Source organism: Clupea harengus, chromosome 14, assembly GCF_900700415.2.
Source record: "Clupea harengus chromosome 14, Ch_v2.0.2, whole genome shotgun sequence".
Taxonomy (NCBI): domain Eukaryota; kingdom Metazoa; phylum Chordata; class Actinopteri; order Clupeiformes; family Clupeidae; genus Clupea; species Clupea harengus.
Genome location: NC_045165.1, coordinates 9521238 through 9537318, shown reverse-complemented (window position 1 = coordinate 9537318; position 16081 = coordinate 9521238). Strand labels below are relative to the sequence as shown.

The 16081-nt window shown below is 40.8% G+C and overlaps 2 protein-coding genes across 2 annotated transcripts; one reads left to right on the top strand and one right to left on the bottom strand.

Moving 5' to 3' along the window:
- Positions 1-2145: 2145 nt before the first annotated feature.
- cnih1 (cornichon family AMPA receptor auxiliary protein 1) lies at positions 2146-10753 on the top strand. The gene is made up of 5 exons (XM_012817128.3): positions 2146-2346; positions 3781-3849; positions 8558-8670; positions 9008-9151; positions 9326-10753. The coding sequence occupies exons 1-5, from the start codon at positions 2266-2268 to the stop codon at positions 9351-9353; spliced, it is 435 nt and encodes a 144-aa protein (XP_012672582.1). The 5' UTR covers positions 2146-2265; the 3' UTR covers positions 9354-10753.
- Positions 10754-11112: 359 nt separating this feature from the next.
- cdkn3 (cyclin-dependent kinase inhibitor 3) lies at positions 11113-15964 on the bottom strand. Its single transcript, XM_012817126.2, has 8 exons — positions 15860-15964; positions 14925-15007; positions 14507-14562; positions 14362-14406; positions 13598-13820; positions 12602-12633; positions 12276-12379; positions 11113-11527 (listed from the first exon to the last, which is right to left on the bottom strand). Exons 1-8 carry the CDS (start codon positions 15869-15871, stop codon positions 11441-11443), a joined length of 642 nt encoding a protein of 213 aa, XP_012672580.1. The 5' UTR covers positions 15872-15964; the 3' UTR covers positions 11113-11440.
- Between the last annotated feature and the right edge of the window lie 117 nt (positions 15965-16081).

Here is a 16081-nt window from a genome sequence, read left to right as displayed (position 1 = left end):
ATTCAAGTTGAATTGTTTTTTTTTAAATCAGATTTTAACATCTGCATGTGATTTTGTTTATGTTAGGGGGTGGGGACACCACTGGATTGACATTTGGATCATTCTGTGTAGATGCTGTGAAATGACCTTACAGATAGGTGATTGGGTCAGTTTCAGTGTAATATTGATTTTACTGAGAGCTTCATTTATTGATTTATGGTTTGGTTTGGTTAGATTTCCCTATAACAATTATTATAATTACAACTACAATATTAATGGATCTTTTTCTCCACTGATATATAATCAGCAAAAAGTCATTGCACACAAAACTTGTCACTGGTACGAAGTAACTGTATGATCACCCATGGTTGTCGAAGTACCCCTGTGAAATTTGATGCTGCTGTTTTCCACTGCTTCCCCATATATAATAACTGTCTTACTGACCCCCTTACAGAAGAAGATGTTTTACCTTTGAAAACACTGTACAAGTATGTGCATGCATTTCTTAGTGTGCTTGTCTCGCAGTTTGCCTTTGTCAACTGAAACACTCACACACAATTTTCCTTTTTTTCAGTTTTAGTGTTCGCACTCATTTTTAACACTTCTCATACTGCAAGCAATAAATGACAACTGAGAGCCCACCTTAAATTGAACTGAAGTGTTCGCTTAAAAGACAGAAAAACTCTATAACAATATGGATGACATTAAAATATGGCACAAACTAAATCTGGCATATTCTGGCAGAGTTCATGAAGAAATTGTGGGTAGGATTTAGTTGAATGACCAGATTAGTCAACTCTATTTAGACACTCTGTGACATAGTTAATATGTCTCATCATGGGAGATATTCAGTGAATTTAGCTAGTAAGTTCACGTCATTAACAATAGCCTGCCCCCAGGGAAATGATTGTTATTTTCCTGTTTCTTATTTTAGTGGGTTTTGGGAAGGGTTGCAAGTACACTAACGCGACAAGAGCATTTGCTGTTCTTTGGTTTACTTGATTTTCAAGATTAGCCTTTCCAATATGGTTCCCCATCAGGATTGCTGTCTGCTTGTCCCACACCGTACTGAATAGCTTTCTCCATCTCCTACTCCCCCCACCCCAACCTGTAATAATGTGTCTCCATATGTGGCCTATTTTAGATATGATATATGATGGACGTGTACTTTTTTACTTTAACACACTGCTGTTTGAGATCAAGTGCTTATTTGTATTTTATATATAAAAAAGGCAACACTACAGTGTTTGTGTCATGTAGAACATTGATCCTCGCCCAGTGCAGTCTGTGATGATGTATCTGAGATGTCTGTATTTTTTTCCATAATTTATACAATGTCTCAACAGTGTAATCCCAATAAAACAGAAGCATTGTCTATTATTCGGTATTAGTGTTGCTGTGAATTAAACATCTGGGACAATAATGGCAAAACACAATGATTTGACAAAATAATTTTTGACAAAATGGCCCTTGTTTATCAGATGCCATGTCAGTGGGGCATAGGACCATATATAGGCTACAAACCCAACCCCACATATGATCACTGACAAGAATGCACACACTTTATTATTCCTCAATTGCACTATTGTAGTCTACAAAAACAATCTGTAGTTTGATGATGATAAAGGTAAAAAAAAAAAAAAACTTGTAAATGTATCACAGCCTTCCCCTACCCGCAGCCATGACATTAGGTTCTGTTCATGTTTTTTGATTGTTACATTTGCTTTCACAATGTCCTCTTGGAACTTCATGGAATATGATGGAAGATGGATAGATATCGATCGATCCCGAGGGAAATTTAGGACATTCTATTCTATAGTGCGCTAGAATATTATTAAACATATTTTCATTGTTCCCTTATAATCATTGCGTCTTGACTGTATGTATGACTTTACTTGACTAGAAAAACTACTGCAGCGTTATATGATTTGGAAAAAAACTTTACTTGCGTTTACCCCCAATTCAGTCTTCTAACCTACATCCATGACTAAAAATTGTATTATAATTAATCAACAATTCACTTAATTGATAACTTAATTTCGCATGTGTGACCCATGGTGTGAACTAAACAGACATAATATCACATTTTCAATGTACTGCTCGTCCTTCTGCCCTCTTTGATATCATCATATAAAATCTGTCACTCCTCCCAATGCAGTTTTTTCTCCAACTTCTCGCGTTCCCCGCAGCCTACGAGAAGCTTGTCTCTTCCAGGTTACGTTGCTGTGAGAGCTAAGCAGCGTTGCTCGGCTGAACTGGGGTGACGACAGTCCACATTAGCTAAAAATGGCGTTCACATTCGCGGCCTTTTGTTATATGCTTGCTCTGCTGCTGACGGCAGCCCTCATATTTTTCGCCATTTGGCACGTGAGTAAAACTGTGATTGGGTTTGTGAATGAGATTTCCATAAAACCGTAGCTAGGTTTTGTCGCGATTAAACAAAAAAGCGGTCGTTAGCAAGGGATGCTAGCCCAGTGTCTGAGTCTGAATGAATGGCACACACCCAGCCATTTCGATGGCAGCTGGCTAGTTAGCGTCATAGCAGGCTAGCTGATGTGGATTTAACAGTTAATGCTACAGATTCACTGGATTTGTATGCCCATGTCCCTTCACTATCTGCAAATAATTTCCAAGTGAATCATATAATTTCTACTAAACAATACCATGTTGTCACTGACGCCTGGCCTCCAAAAGCTTCTATTGTATTGGTAGCTAACGGGCTTGTTAACGCCAGACCGCTAGCTAAGTAAGTTAGCTAACGATTTCAGAGCTATGTGTTCATCAGTGTAACTAGGTTGTCTCTCTGTCTGACCATAGTAAATCCATAGATATGTGTTTTAAAAGCTTAATGATCTTACACAGTATTGAATAAACCATATGCTGTCCCAGCTGAATGCCGAGTGAACCACGTCAACATTAAGTTACCTAATAGTGAGCGTAGGATAATACCTTAGCATAACCGGTTAATCAGTCCTGCAATTAGAATTTAGCTGCTAGCTTATGTCCGATAACGTTAGCGAGGGTTCTTTTTTCTTAACATCTTAAGGCCAAGTAGCATAGGTCACCTGTTCCTGTTTTTGACCACAGAAGTTTCTGTTGGCTCTTTACTGGAAAGGGAAGAGTCCTCTCTAGATAACTTGTCGTTTGCATACGTTAACGTAATACCATAGCCTTACAGTTGCTTTTTGATTGCTTTTTGAATTTCGCTGACGTCCAGTAAATGTCGCCTTGGTCGAATGTCGTCAATGTGTTGACGTTACTACATGAGTATACGCAAAGTTATGTTTCTCGCCACGTGTCCTCCTAATTAACCCTAAATATTTCCCTCAAAGCTAGTTTCCCTGCAATATGTCAGACTGTGTCGGTGCAAGCTTTAGCATAGCATTGATGCCACTTAAGACATTGATCCTGATTTCAGCGTATCTAGAAATGATCTGGTTAAACCCTGTAAAATTGAAGTCACGTAAAGTGCTAACCTTACACAGCTGATTTAATTCGCTCCAGACCAAAGTCATACAGTGACACACACATCCCTTGGGTGAACACACATGCATTCATTCAACACAAAAGGGGGCTGATTTGATTGGCAATAGGAATTTGGTTTTTTGAAAGTGTACAAATGTGAATGTCCCGTAAAATGTACTATTGTGTCTTTTGCAAATAGAAGTACTGATTTTTAGTAAGTCATTCTAGTTTAGTATGCATAGCATCCTCTTTCTTGCATTTTATCTTGTCACATCTCCATACAAACATGGTTTTCCTTGTCTCTAAATAACCCATTTTGTTATTATTCTTTGGCAGATCATTGCATTTGATGAGCTGAAAACGGACTACAAAAACCCTATAGACCAATGCAACACGCTAAACCCTGTGAGTGAATTTGCATGCTACTTTATTGCATGCACTTCAGCATCCATGCAGTTGTGCCTGCCGTATCTGTGTGTGTGTGTGTGTGTGTGTGTGGGTGGGGGGGTTGTTGACTCTCATATAATACACACAAACTCTGCTTTAAGTCTCTGCACTGTTATGAAGAATTTGGCTGACTTCTTGATGTAGCAAAAGTAAAATTTGTCAACTGTCCAACACTAACACTCAGTTTTTTTTCTCTTTTTTTTTTCTATCGGTTTTCTAATCTGCTCTTTGTATTTCTGTTGTTTCTGTCGCATTTCTCCCCCCCCCCTTTTTTCACTAATGCCACAAAGACAATTGAAAGGGTCAAAAAGATTAGAAGGGTCAAAATTGCTTTGAAGGTTTGTACCTATTTCCGGTTTCTCGGTTCAATGCGGTGTCCCGTCCAGTCCAGTCCATTGTGCACGAGGGGAGTGCTTGCAAATGTCTTTTCAGTTAACTACACAAAACCCACACTGTAGCCAGGACTCTGGACTCTATGCAGGACTCTGTATAGCTTAGTGCATGTTCAACGTCAGTTTCAGTCAGTCCGAGCAGTTCAGTCATTAGTGGACAGGAAAAATGTATTCACACACTGAACTAATTACTTAAAAATGGGTGAACTCTGCCCTTTCAGTGGTAATGTCATCATAATCATTAATGATTGGGCAGGCATGACTAAAGGGCAATACTGTAGCTGTCTCCCTATATCGTCTGGTTCAGGGTTGACACACGGCACCTCCTTCCTAAATAGCGGGTTCTGCCTTTGCCATATTAACCAATGGTAGAATTCACAACCCCCTTCTAGGATCCTCCTCAGATAATCAGCTGCCTAGTCTTGATGGGGCTTAAGGGCAGGAGGCTCAATCTGGAGAACTGCTGAGCTTTGCTGTAAATTAATTTTAGTCACTAGTTGTAGTCAGTATAGCTGTTGGAATATCACTTGGGATCTTAAGATCAATTTTCTATGCTGAGATTTTGATTGATTATGAAGGCTGCTATTTCCAGGATTTGGGCAGCAACAACGCAGACTAGCTTTATTGAGCACAACAGCTGATTTCTGTCCGCTCTGACCACTAAGGCCAGGGGTGTTAACTGAAAAGACTTGCAAACGCTCGAGGACCATGCATGATCTCTTACAACCTACCCTTTGTTTACATACCGTATTAATCAAACAGGATTGTGGACACATGTTTAGAACATCGCCTGTTCAAAATATCAATCCTCTAAGAGTGTTCCAATGACAGGAGGTTGACGAAAGGTCATGTGACTCCTGATAATCCAAGCGACAGCAGAAGGTTCTAGATTGGCTCACTGTAGATCAGTCATCAGATGCATCTGAACCTATACTTCAGCTTCTACAAAAATATAGTTAATCTAGAAGGTGTGCTGTATCCTATGTAGGATGAATGATTGGATTGTGGGCATCTTTGGCAAGCATCAAGATGATATTCATAACGGGTCCGAAAGTTTTTAGGTATCTGTCCTAAATCAGTGCGTCTATGGAGTTTGTATGGCCTGGAACTCTGTCTATAGTTTCATGGCGAAGAGCCCTTGCCACAGGGGAGGTGTATTGTGTGTAATTTGGCTTGCGGGTCTATTGGTGTGTAAAATCGGATCGGGGCGATGTTTAGACTGAGATTTAGACAGGCTTCAGGGTGGGATTACACGACTGCCTGAGCCACCAACGATCCCCAAGGCCCCTTAATCTGCCCAGAGTTATTATCTGGCATCTGAGGCCTTCACTGTATACAGCCTCTTCTCCTCTCTCTTTCTCTGTGACACTTTCAAGCACACACTCACACACTTGTCATAGACCTCTCAGACGAGACTTTATTTGGTATTTTAGCAACACTGCTTTGAAGCTCGTGTAGCCCTAAGAACATTGAATCAGTCATCTGGAATGACATCGTCTCTCTTTTTTTTTTTTTTAAATGACCATCCTTTAGACTGATAGTCAGAGAGAACACTGCATCTTTGCAAAGCTAAACTGCTTGAGGGAGGCTGGTCTAGTCTTGATGCTGTGCTATGACTGCTTCCTCCTCTCATTTCCATTAGTAACTTACCAACTGGTGAGGTATCAGTATGAACTGCCACATCATTCTCTATGGAGTGAATTTCATGCCACCTTTAAATGCAAACACAACTTTAGGATGGGGGGGGGGGGGGTGGGCAATCGCCACAACGTGTTGTTATACAGCGTGTAAAATGCAGAAACTGCCGTGTAGAAATGCAATGCACTAGAAGCATGTGACATGGAAGAGAATGTACCACAACGAAAAGCAAAATCAGTTCATTGATTTGCATCTTGTTCCAACTACCCTCCAGAAAAACAAAGCATTGCATGTCACAATTTAATGATGAAAATGCTGAAATTGGTGGGTCTTTTTTTTTTTTTTTTTTTTTTTTAAGTACATGCTTAAATCGTGCCACCAGGAAGTCTGATCACTGTCCAATCACAGTCCTCTAGCAAATAAGGGTGTGGTTGAGGTCGGCAAGCGTGTACCTGAGGGGGAAAATAAACTGGTCACTTAGGTAACCCATGCACTTACATTGCCTTAACATGTTTGTTTAAATAATTGTCCATGACAAAAAGTCTTTGTATGGTTCATACGACCACAAACAACTTGGATGAATGGTTAAATGTAATTTAGTTTTTCATTGGGGCGCGTTTTCTTCACGTCACACGCCTCTTTTGCATTGCATTTCCATATGGCACTGTTTCTGCGTGCTGCCGACAGTTAAACAATACGTCATGGTGAATTTGTTTCCCCCCTCATCCCAAAGTTGTGTTTTCGCATTTAAGGGGTTGCCTCAAATCGGCTCTCTAATTCTCTGTGCTTGCACTTGGGCTGTCTCTGTGAGGTCAGAGCTATGGTAGGGTTGAGTTTTATGAGATTGTGTCGGGCAAAGTGTCTCAGGAGTGAGGGACAGATGGCTGGCCAAGCCTCAAGCTGCAAAGCTCAGTGACTTTCACCCAGCTACCTGATTGGACAGTAGAGGGGAGTGGGGAGGTGCTGGGTCAGGTGATTCAACCTTTGACGGATGCTTTTGGTCAGTCGGTCAAATTCCAAGAAAAACACAGCTTTATTTGTAGATCTCACTATGTGTTTGAAATGAAATGAGGTACAGTTCAGTTTGAAAAACTTTATAGTAGCTCCTGAACATCATACTAAGTTTAAGTCTTTTTATTTTGAAATGTTCTTCATTTTACAAAGTTCATCTTTTAGTTTTGATCTAAATGATGTGTTCTAGTGTTGGGCTTTGGCAATACACAGTGCAGGACTACTAACCACCTTTCTCCACCCTCATATCCTGAATCCCCACCCACAAATGGCCTGCCTGCTGCAACCCCCCCCCCCCCCCCCCCCATCTCAAACCCAGCCTCCCTGTCTCCATGCTGCATGGCGCCCCCGGGGAGCCCAGGGCCCCTCTGCCTCACTGCATACCCGCCTTGCTGGGCCCTAGCTGCCTGCCTGCCTGCCTGCTACCACACTACATGGCCAAGCTGTGTGTGTGTGTGTGTGTGTGTGTGTGTGTGTGTGTGTGTGTGTGTGTGTGTGTGTGTGTGTGTGTGTGAGACACAGAGACTGTCTGTGGTGGTACCTTCCTTATTGTTTCTTGAGAGTGGTGGGTTCGATTGCGTGTCTTGAGCCTTGTGGGAAAGTTTCTAAATGTATGTGTGTTTACATATGGTGGGAAGTGTTTGACCAGAACAGAATGTTCCCTGGTCTCACACACATTCACTCATGATTACAGGTCCAGCAGGTAGTGTTAGCTGGAAGGTCACTTGCTGGGTGGCTCCGAGAGCATACGGTGCAGGTCATCAGTGTCTGATTAGATCCCTCAGAAGGACAATAAACCTGGACAGCCAACAGTGGTCTCTGCACTCCCTCCCTATTACTCTCTCCTTTTCTCTCTCTCTTTCTGTCTCTCTCTTTGGACACCCCCCCCCCCACACTCTTTTGTTTCTTAATCTCTCCTTGGTCCTCAGCCAAGCGACGGTCTTCCAGGTTCAGCCAACCCGTACCGGAGAGACATTAGCCTGCAATTTGTTTCACAAATCGTTTGGAGACACAAATGCAGGATATGGGCAGCAATCAGTGGAGTGGGTCACATTTTTCAGATTGGGATAAGCGGGGGCTTATGGGAGCTGAGTAGGGTGAGATGAGTAGGGTGCAGTGGCTTCTTCCAGAGAAAGCTGCTGTGCTTTGAGGTCAACTGTCATTGTTTGGTTGCACCCTTCAAAGGACGAATAGACAGGCTTACATGGTGAAGGGCAGGTCAATGTATTTCCAGCGATAGGAGGGACCAAATGATCATTCAGGATGTGAAAGATGTGTTTTTCTGGAACTTTCCAAGAATAGAATTCTCTGAGTAACTGAATAAAGCAGGGTCATGCAAGGACTGTCGCAAGTATTGCCTTTGTGAAAGTGTTTGTGCGAGTTTGTCTCAATCTGTCAGAGCAGAAGTTTGTCAGGGTATATGTTTGTGGGAAGGGTTCACTTTCACCTGACTTGTGCGTGTGAATGAGTGCGTGAGAGAGAGAGAGAGAGAGAGCGAGAGTGAGTTGGAAAAAAAAAAAAAAAAAAGGAGAACACAATGTGGTGGAAAAAAGCATGTGTGATGGCAGAGGTGTGTTTAATTTATCTGATAAATAGTTTTGTGTGTGTGTGTTCGTTCTTTGCAGCTGGTGCTCCCAGAGTACCTGATCCACATGTTCTTCTGCGTGATGTTCCTGTGTGCAGCTGAGTGGCTCACGCTGGGTCTTAACATGCCTCTGTTAGCTTACCACGTTTGGAGGTAAGGCCTCACAACCCAACCCCATCCAATCACACTCCAACAATCAGTGCATGCTTGAACTGTCGAGTGCCTGGGCCTAATGTGGTATTTGAAAGTGATATTAGTTGTCGGTTCGCTGTTCGGTTCAGTGGACTCTGGCTGTAGTGTCTCAGTAGCCTGGTATATGATGATGTAACTTGACGTTTACAAAAGTAATATTATATAACAATATTTATTATTCATTAATTATATTCGATAATATATAACTGATATTTGATCTATAAATGCATTAATCAAATATGAACGAAGGAATCAAATATGAATGAATGAATAAATGAAACTGCTCTGTGTCCCTCAGGTATATGAGCCGACCTGTGATGAGTGGGCCTGGTCTGTATGACCCCACCACCATCATGAACGCAGACATCCTGGCCTTCTGCCAGAAAGAGGGCTGGTGCAAACTGGCCTTCTACCTGCTCTCCTTTTTCTACTATCTCTACGGGTCAGTGGCAGTGTAGTTTACCCACAATGCATGCATAGATGCATTAGGTTTTTCAGTCAGTTGTGTTTTGCTTTGATTACCTGAATAGATCAGTGGTGTGCAGTAACCATTGAGACAATTGTGTTTATGTGTGTAATGTTTCATATAAGTCATTTTGTATGTTTGTGCTTGCAGGATGATCTATGTGCTGGTCAGCTCTTAAACAGAACCCACTTAGAAGGAAGAAGAGATGTGTGGGAAGGACAACACATGCTCAGATCTTTTAAAAAAAAATGTTCGGAGCTGAAATTTGGACCTTTACACACACACTCTTTGTTGCAGAGTGTGGTGATGAGACTCTTAACCAATCCCCATCTCCCCCTGAACAACCAAGACAGGACGTGGCAGCCCTTTCAAAATAAGAGTCCTGTTGTGAAGGGACTAAAAACACACTATAGCCCTGGATATTTAGCTTGTTTTTTTTCTCTCTTCTGTTTGTGTGCTGCATTTATTTGTGAAGTTAAAATAAAGTGAATAGTATTTTACCCCCCCCACCCTAAATTTTGAAATTCAGACACAGTGTGCACATGCTGATCTGTAGTATATTCATATTTGTAAAGAAGTTGATCATGGCAGGACTCATTTTAATGACACTGAGGGAATAAATTAATTTGTATATCAGGCAAAATTTCTTGCATGAGTAAACTTGCCAAGATATTGAGAAAATAATGCTTAATTTAAGATCTGGAGGTTTGGTGGACAAAGCGGTCCACTGACTTATTGTAGGCATTGCAGTGGGTTGTGCTGGCTAGGTGAGCAGAAGTCATGGTAACCAAGAAGAGGATGACAATCAGCTGGGTTGTCAACAACTATGTACATCCCCTATCCATTACTATGTGTGTGCTTTGAAGACCTAGCTAGTTCTGCTTAATATATAATCGGTTTCAGGCCAATTTAGGATAAAACTTGGAACTGTTCTCAGTGACCATTAGGATGCCCCTTGTGTTCAGATGAAAATGAATATGGTGAATTATTATGTTCCTGAACATGGGTTACTCTTCATGGAAATATCAGGTTTTTTAAATATCGAGTTTCAGTTTTGCCATTTATTTTACTTTGCCGATGTGTTTGTCTCCTGGGACACCGTATGTGTAGGCAATACAAAATAGCCGATATCAAACACAAAACCTCTACAGTTTTTTTTCCTATTGTGACTTTCCTATGGGTTGACACTCCTTTTACATTATGTTCAAAACAAAATATTCTCTTGTCTGGAGACTCTGTGGAATGTTAATGTATCTTTATTGTTTTATTTCAATATAATTTATGTTTTCAAAAGAATGCAGCTTTTATCACATGGCATTCTCATGTGTGTTTGTCCCATTGCCATAGCGAAGTATACAGCTAGACTTTTCTAACCTGACAATTCAGTCAGGACTAGGATGTGTGAGTGTGTGCGCGAGTTTGTGTTTTTGAACGGATGGGGAACTTCAAATAGCTTTCTACCAGTATGGAGTGATAGTCTGGCCCCTGGTTTAGCAAGTAAGCCTCCATTTTCTATGTCGACCCCTTGCAAATGTGATGGAACCCTGACTAGAGCTGAAATAAACAGATTCTACTTCACATGCACCTCCAAAATCATTGTACAGCCATCCTGCCACACACCCAATTCACCTGTAACCAGACAGGGACCAGTCAGCTGTTTGACCGTAAACCAAGGGCATGTTAAAGCTGTGCAGCTGAACAGGTGGACAGACTACAAAGCCCTTAGTGCAATTAACCACTGCCTCCGTTTGAACGGGCCACCAGTTATGTATTGAAGAGAGCACAATAGTATCTTAAACAAAGTTGTAGTTTAGGATACCTAATGGAGAAAGAAGACAAATAACATACAGGTTGGTTTAAAACAGAGGCATGCCTCTCACAAGAGCAGTATGTGGAGAGCACTTAATTGTGCTGCAGTGAAGATGGAACTGACAAAGTTTTCCCACATCATTCAATTTTATTCACATTTATTTTGTGGTCAGTCATATAATTTACTACTAAAGGTGCATACTGAAAATTATCTCTACAAACTTTTTTGTTCCCCCTGAAAGAAATGTGAGTCTTTGCAAAGCTGTTTAAAACTTCAAAATATTTCTGTTAGTACCATTGTTTCTTATAAAGTGCAATTTAAAAAAAATTAACACTCATTATCAAATACAATCAAGCAGTTTGCATTTGCTCCACAACTAACAGCAAAGCAGTGTTTTTCCTGATGTTCTTCAGACAGAATCACTCATCTCTGCAGGGTTGGGATGGATGTGTGAGTTACCGAGACACAGATCTCTCTGTAAAAGCTTTGGTCTCCTGATATTCAGCAAACTTTTCCCGAAACTCATGGAGGAAGTTATATTGCTGTTAGAATAAAAGATGCACAGAAATAATAATTTATTATTAATAATTTATAATAATGTATTAACAATAAAGTATTAACAGAATAATTTGAAGAACCATCCAACTTGTCTAAAGACACAAGATGGCTACACAATTAGAAGTTAAGTAAGGTCTTTCATTTTTTGTAATGTTTACTAGATTAGTTTCCAGATGAAGGAGCCAAATACAGAGCACATGAGGGGAAATATACATGAGCAGGTTGACTGCAATGTGCAGTCTAAGACTAATCTAAGGCAGGTGTTTCCTGTGACATTTAGAGGGAGCCACTCTGCCAGTATAACTTGCAAAAAAAAAAACACTAAACTTGACAAGTTGTAGTATATATTTTGCAACCTGAGGTACACTAAACTTGATATGCTGTAGTATAAAGTTTGCAACCTGAAATAAATTGATATGTTGTAGTATAAAGTTTGCAACCTGATATAAATTGATATGTTGTAGTATAAAGTTTGCAACCTGATATAAATTGATATGTTGTAGTATAAAGTTTGCAACCTGATATAAATTGACATGCTGTAGTATAAAGTTTGCAACCTGAAATAAATTGATATGCTGTAGTATAAAGTTTGCAACCTGATATAAATTGACATGCTGTAGTATAAAGTTTGCAACCTGAAATAAATTGATATGCTGTAGTATGAACACTCCATCACTAGAGTGCACTAACACATGATCTCAGGTTTCAACAGAGATCGCTGCTGTCACTCACCTTGACTGTCTGAATGGCCCCGCCTCCTCTCAGCTCCCGGAGGATCTCGATGGCTTTGTTGGGCGTCATGGAGACGGAGAGTTGCAGCAGCAGACATGCTGCAACTGAGGAGAATGTATGTGCGCACACACACACACACACACACACACACACACACACACACACACACACACACACACACACACACACACACACACACACACACACACACACACACACACACACACACACACACACACACACACACACACACACACACACTGAAACTCTCATTTCAAGCTGATAGATTTTATATAACAAGACATTAATTAGGAAATTACACTTACTGAGTCCAGAACGACCAAGACCTCCATAGCAACTAGAGAAGCCAAAAAGTAGTCAGTCAGTTAATGTGTTTCTCACAGATTCCTTTACATAGTTCAAACTTCATTATATTTTATCAACAAAATGTACAGATGTGATTGATTTATTTCAGCCTTTTAAAACTCTAGAACTGAAGTTAGAAGTAAAGAGGATCTTCTTGTCCAGGCCAACAAATAGGGATGCATCATTAACGGGCTGACACTGCTCATACACTCGTTCTCATACTCATCAAAATTTGTAAATACCAATGTAAATCCTTCATGGCAACATTACGTTAAACTCAAGGCAGCAGTCAGGTGTTCTGTCACGTTCTGCTGCCCTATCAGACTCTACAGGAAACAATTGGGTAGAAGAAATTGATAGAACACCGCCATAGTACTCGGTATTTGCAAGTTCACAAATGTAAGTACTCATACTCGGTCTGATAAAAGTGGTATGGGTGCATCCCCACCTACAAACACAGACACAGGCAATCTATTTTTGTGGCACGCAATGGAGAAGCAAGCCTTTGAAAGGCATAACTGCACACACACACGCTCTTAAAGTATTAAAACATCACTAATGTATCAGTCAGTATTATAAAATATAACTATGGTCTTGTTTCCCTTACTCCTAGAGTCGCATAGACATTTAGGATATACAGTAAGAGTTTGCAAAGCTGTATGAGTGTATCCAATCTATATGTGTATATATATTAGTTCCTTCAGGGTTTTGCAATCCTGTGTTTTGACAAATTTACGCAAATGCAATTTTTTCTCTTCTTACTTCACTATTTCTGCAAAAAATAGAATTTCTGCATTGTTTGCAATTTAACTCAAAATAACTGCAATTTCAACCGCAATTTTTGAGAATTCCTGCAGCAAATGTGGTTACTTTTGGCCACAGCAATCACAACAAAACCCTGGCAACCTCCTGGAGGGACCGATATATCCACCAATGTGTGAGTGTGGTTCTCTCACTGGATGATGGTTCTGCGGTTGGCCTGCAGGCTGGCCTGCAGCTCCTCCAGGATCTGGCAGCACTGGGGCAGCTCTGGGGCACATCCGTCTGGGAAGGGTAGGTGGTGGACGGTGAGCCCGTGCTGGCTGTAGGCCTCCAGGAGCCCAGGCACGCGGTAGCGCTGCAGCTCTCCACGTGTGCAGAACACAAACACATCCTGCACACCCTGCTCCTGTAGTTCACCTGAGAAAACGCGCACACGTCAGAACTTGACTCGTATGAGATGTGATTTCTGCTACAGACTTCTCGCAGCAACTACGATTGGAACTCTCTGTCTCACCACAAATCCCTATATATAATTTTCTTTTGGGACAACATGCTTTTTTATAAACTTTTTTTTATAGAGCTCAAAATGCTCTTTTTATAAACTGTAATAGAAAGTTTCATCACAACACAATAGTATAGATCAGCTGCACTGAGAAGACATATATCCAAATTGTTATCATTATCCTAATGATGCATGTCTTACTGAAGTTACAGTACATTGACGCTGAGATACTAACTGAACTGGGCTGGACATAGCAGAGCCCATCAGGCACTAGAGGTTCCAGCATTAAGTATGAATTGATATCATCATGATTGAAATTGAACAACATAATACCAACTCATACAACTATACATATTCAACTCGTATTCAACTAATGTGGAAATTACACACTAATCGCCACTCTCTGCACCTGCCACGTCCCCATCACCAATCCACTAAGAAAAGAGGTCACCCTACCCATGTCACTTTTGAGGTTCCTCCTCATGTCTTTGTACTTGCATCCTGTCAAAGATGAAAAAAGCAGCCATTTTAGTGTATGGGTTTCTGTGACACACATACAGGCACTTCAGTTCAATACCACTTGGGGCTGATTGTAACTTACCTGGCAGTGAGCAAATACCCAGAGACTGGGAACACTCCGCCACTGACAAGGACAACCTAGAGTAAACAAGCAAACAAAAAAACCAAAACAAGCATCCATGATTGAACATAACCCCACTGATACTCACACAGGCATGTTTCATGAATCACTAATGTAAAAACACTGATACTGGGCTACCTAACATTGTGGGTTTTTGTCCAAATAATCACACATTTTGCCAGAAAATTCACTGAACCGAGAGAAGTAGTTCTCTTCAGTGGATTACACAAACCGTCCGAAACTACAAGCTGAGTGTTTTCCACTTCAGAGCCTGGGTAGAACTGACATGTAATGCTCTCGGACATGGACAAGTGATTGCCTCAACTTTTCACAAAGCTGAAACACAAACTTAATTTTACTACTACTGTGAAAACCTTACCAGGAGATCGGCAGAGGGGTGCACTGCTCATCTCCTGAGTCCTCATCAGATGAATCAAACTCTGTGGTCCTCATGACAGCAGGCTGGGAGACCCATGGAACAATTTGGACAGTGGGGTTGAATGATCACATAATGCATAGCATGTTGACACGAGAAATCAATTGTCTGACAATTATTAATGTCAACTGGACTACTAGGTACAGTCAAATGTATCCATCAGCTCTAGACTGCCTTAAATACCTAACTCAAACAGACGCTAAATTAAAACTTTAGTCTGTGACCTCATCTCAGCAGACCCTGTGGCTGTCACTCAAACGCAAAGTCAGTGAATAAGCTTGGGGATCCGCCCTCATGTTTGGATACATTGATTATTGATTAAAACTATCGATTATAAAGCACACGTGTGAGCTAACAGAATGTTCTACATTGGAATCGTGCCCATGACAACTCACGTCGCTTGTTATGTTCTAGAATCTAGATTGTGAGTAGTAGACTGATATACTCAGCTTGTTCAAGTGTTCTGTCCACACTAGTCGGGTAGTGTGTTTATCTAAAAGTATGACAGCTAGCAATACAGCAGCTCCACAATGACCAAGAGCCATACCAGTTCGTCCGGGAGTAAAATCCTCTAAATTAACAGTCAATCTACAACATATCAATGAAAACTATAACACGACTGGCGAAGCACATACAGTTAAGTTAAAATGAATCAAGTTAGCAAAGGGCACCAGTTCCAATGACTGTAACTTAGCTCCCAGATTAGCTAACGCTAAATTAGCAGTCGTAGATAGTAATTTTAAAAATGTGTTAGCAAGGATGCATTGCGCACTTCCCTCAGCAATCTAATGCATGCAATGCATCTTCTTAACCATCTATTAATTTCAAACGCCACAAACCGCTGCAAATTTGATTATAAGTCATTCGAGCATTCTTACCAAATTCACCATAGCCCATTCAACGACTATCTGTGTCTGTGTGGTGTCATGAGAGCATTTTAAAAACTCACTTTGCCCCTATTGTCCAATGAGCGAAAGGAATGAATAAGCCACACCCATAAACACTTCTTACTGTTACATTGTTACTAAATGCATCACATCAATGCTGATAATTTCTATCTTTGATAGTATGCAATAAAATCAGAATCGAATTAAATTATT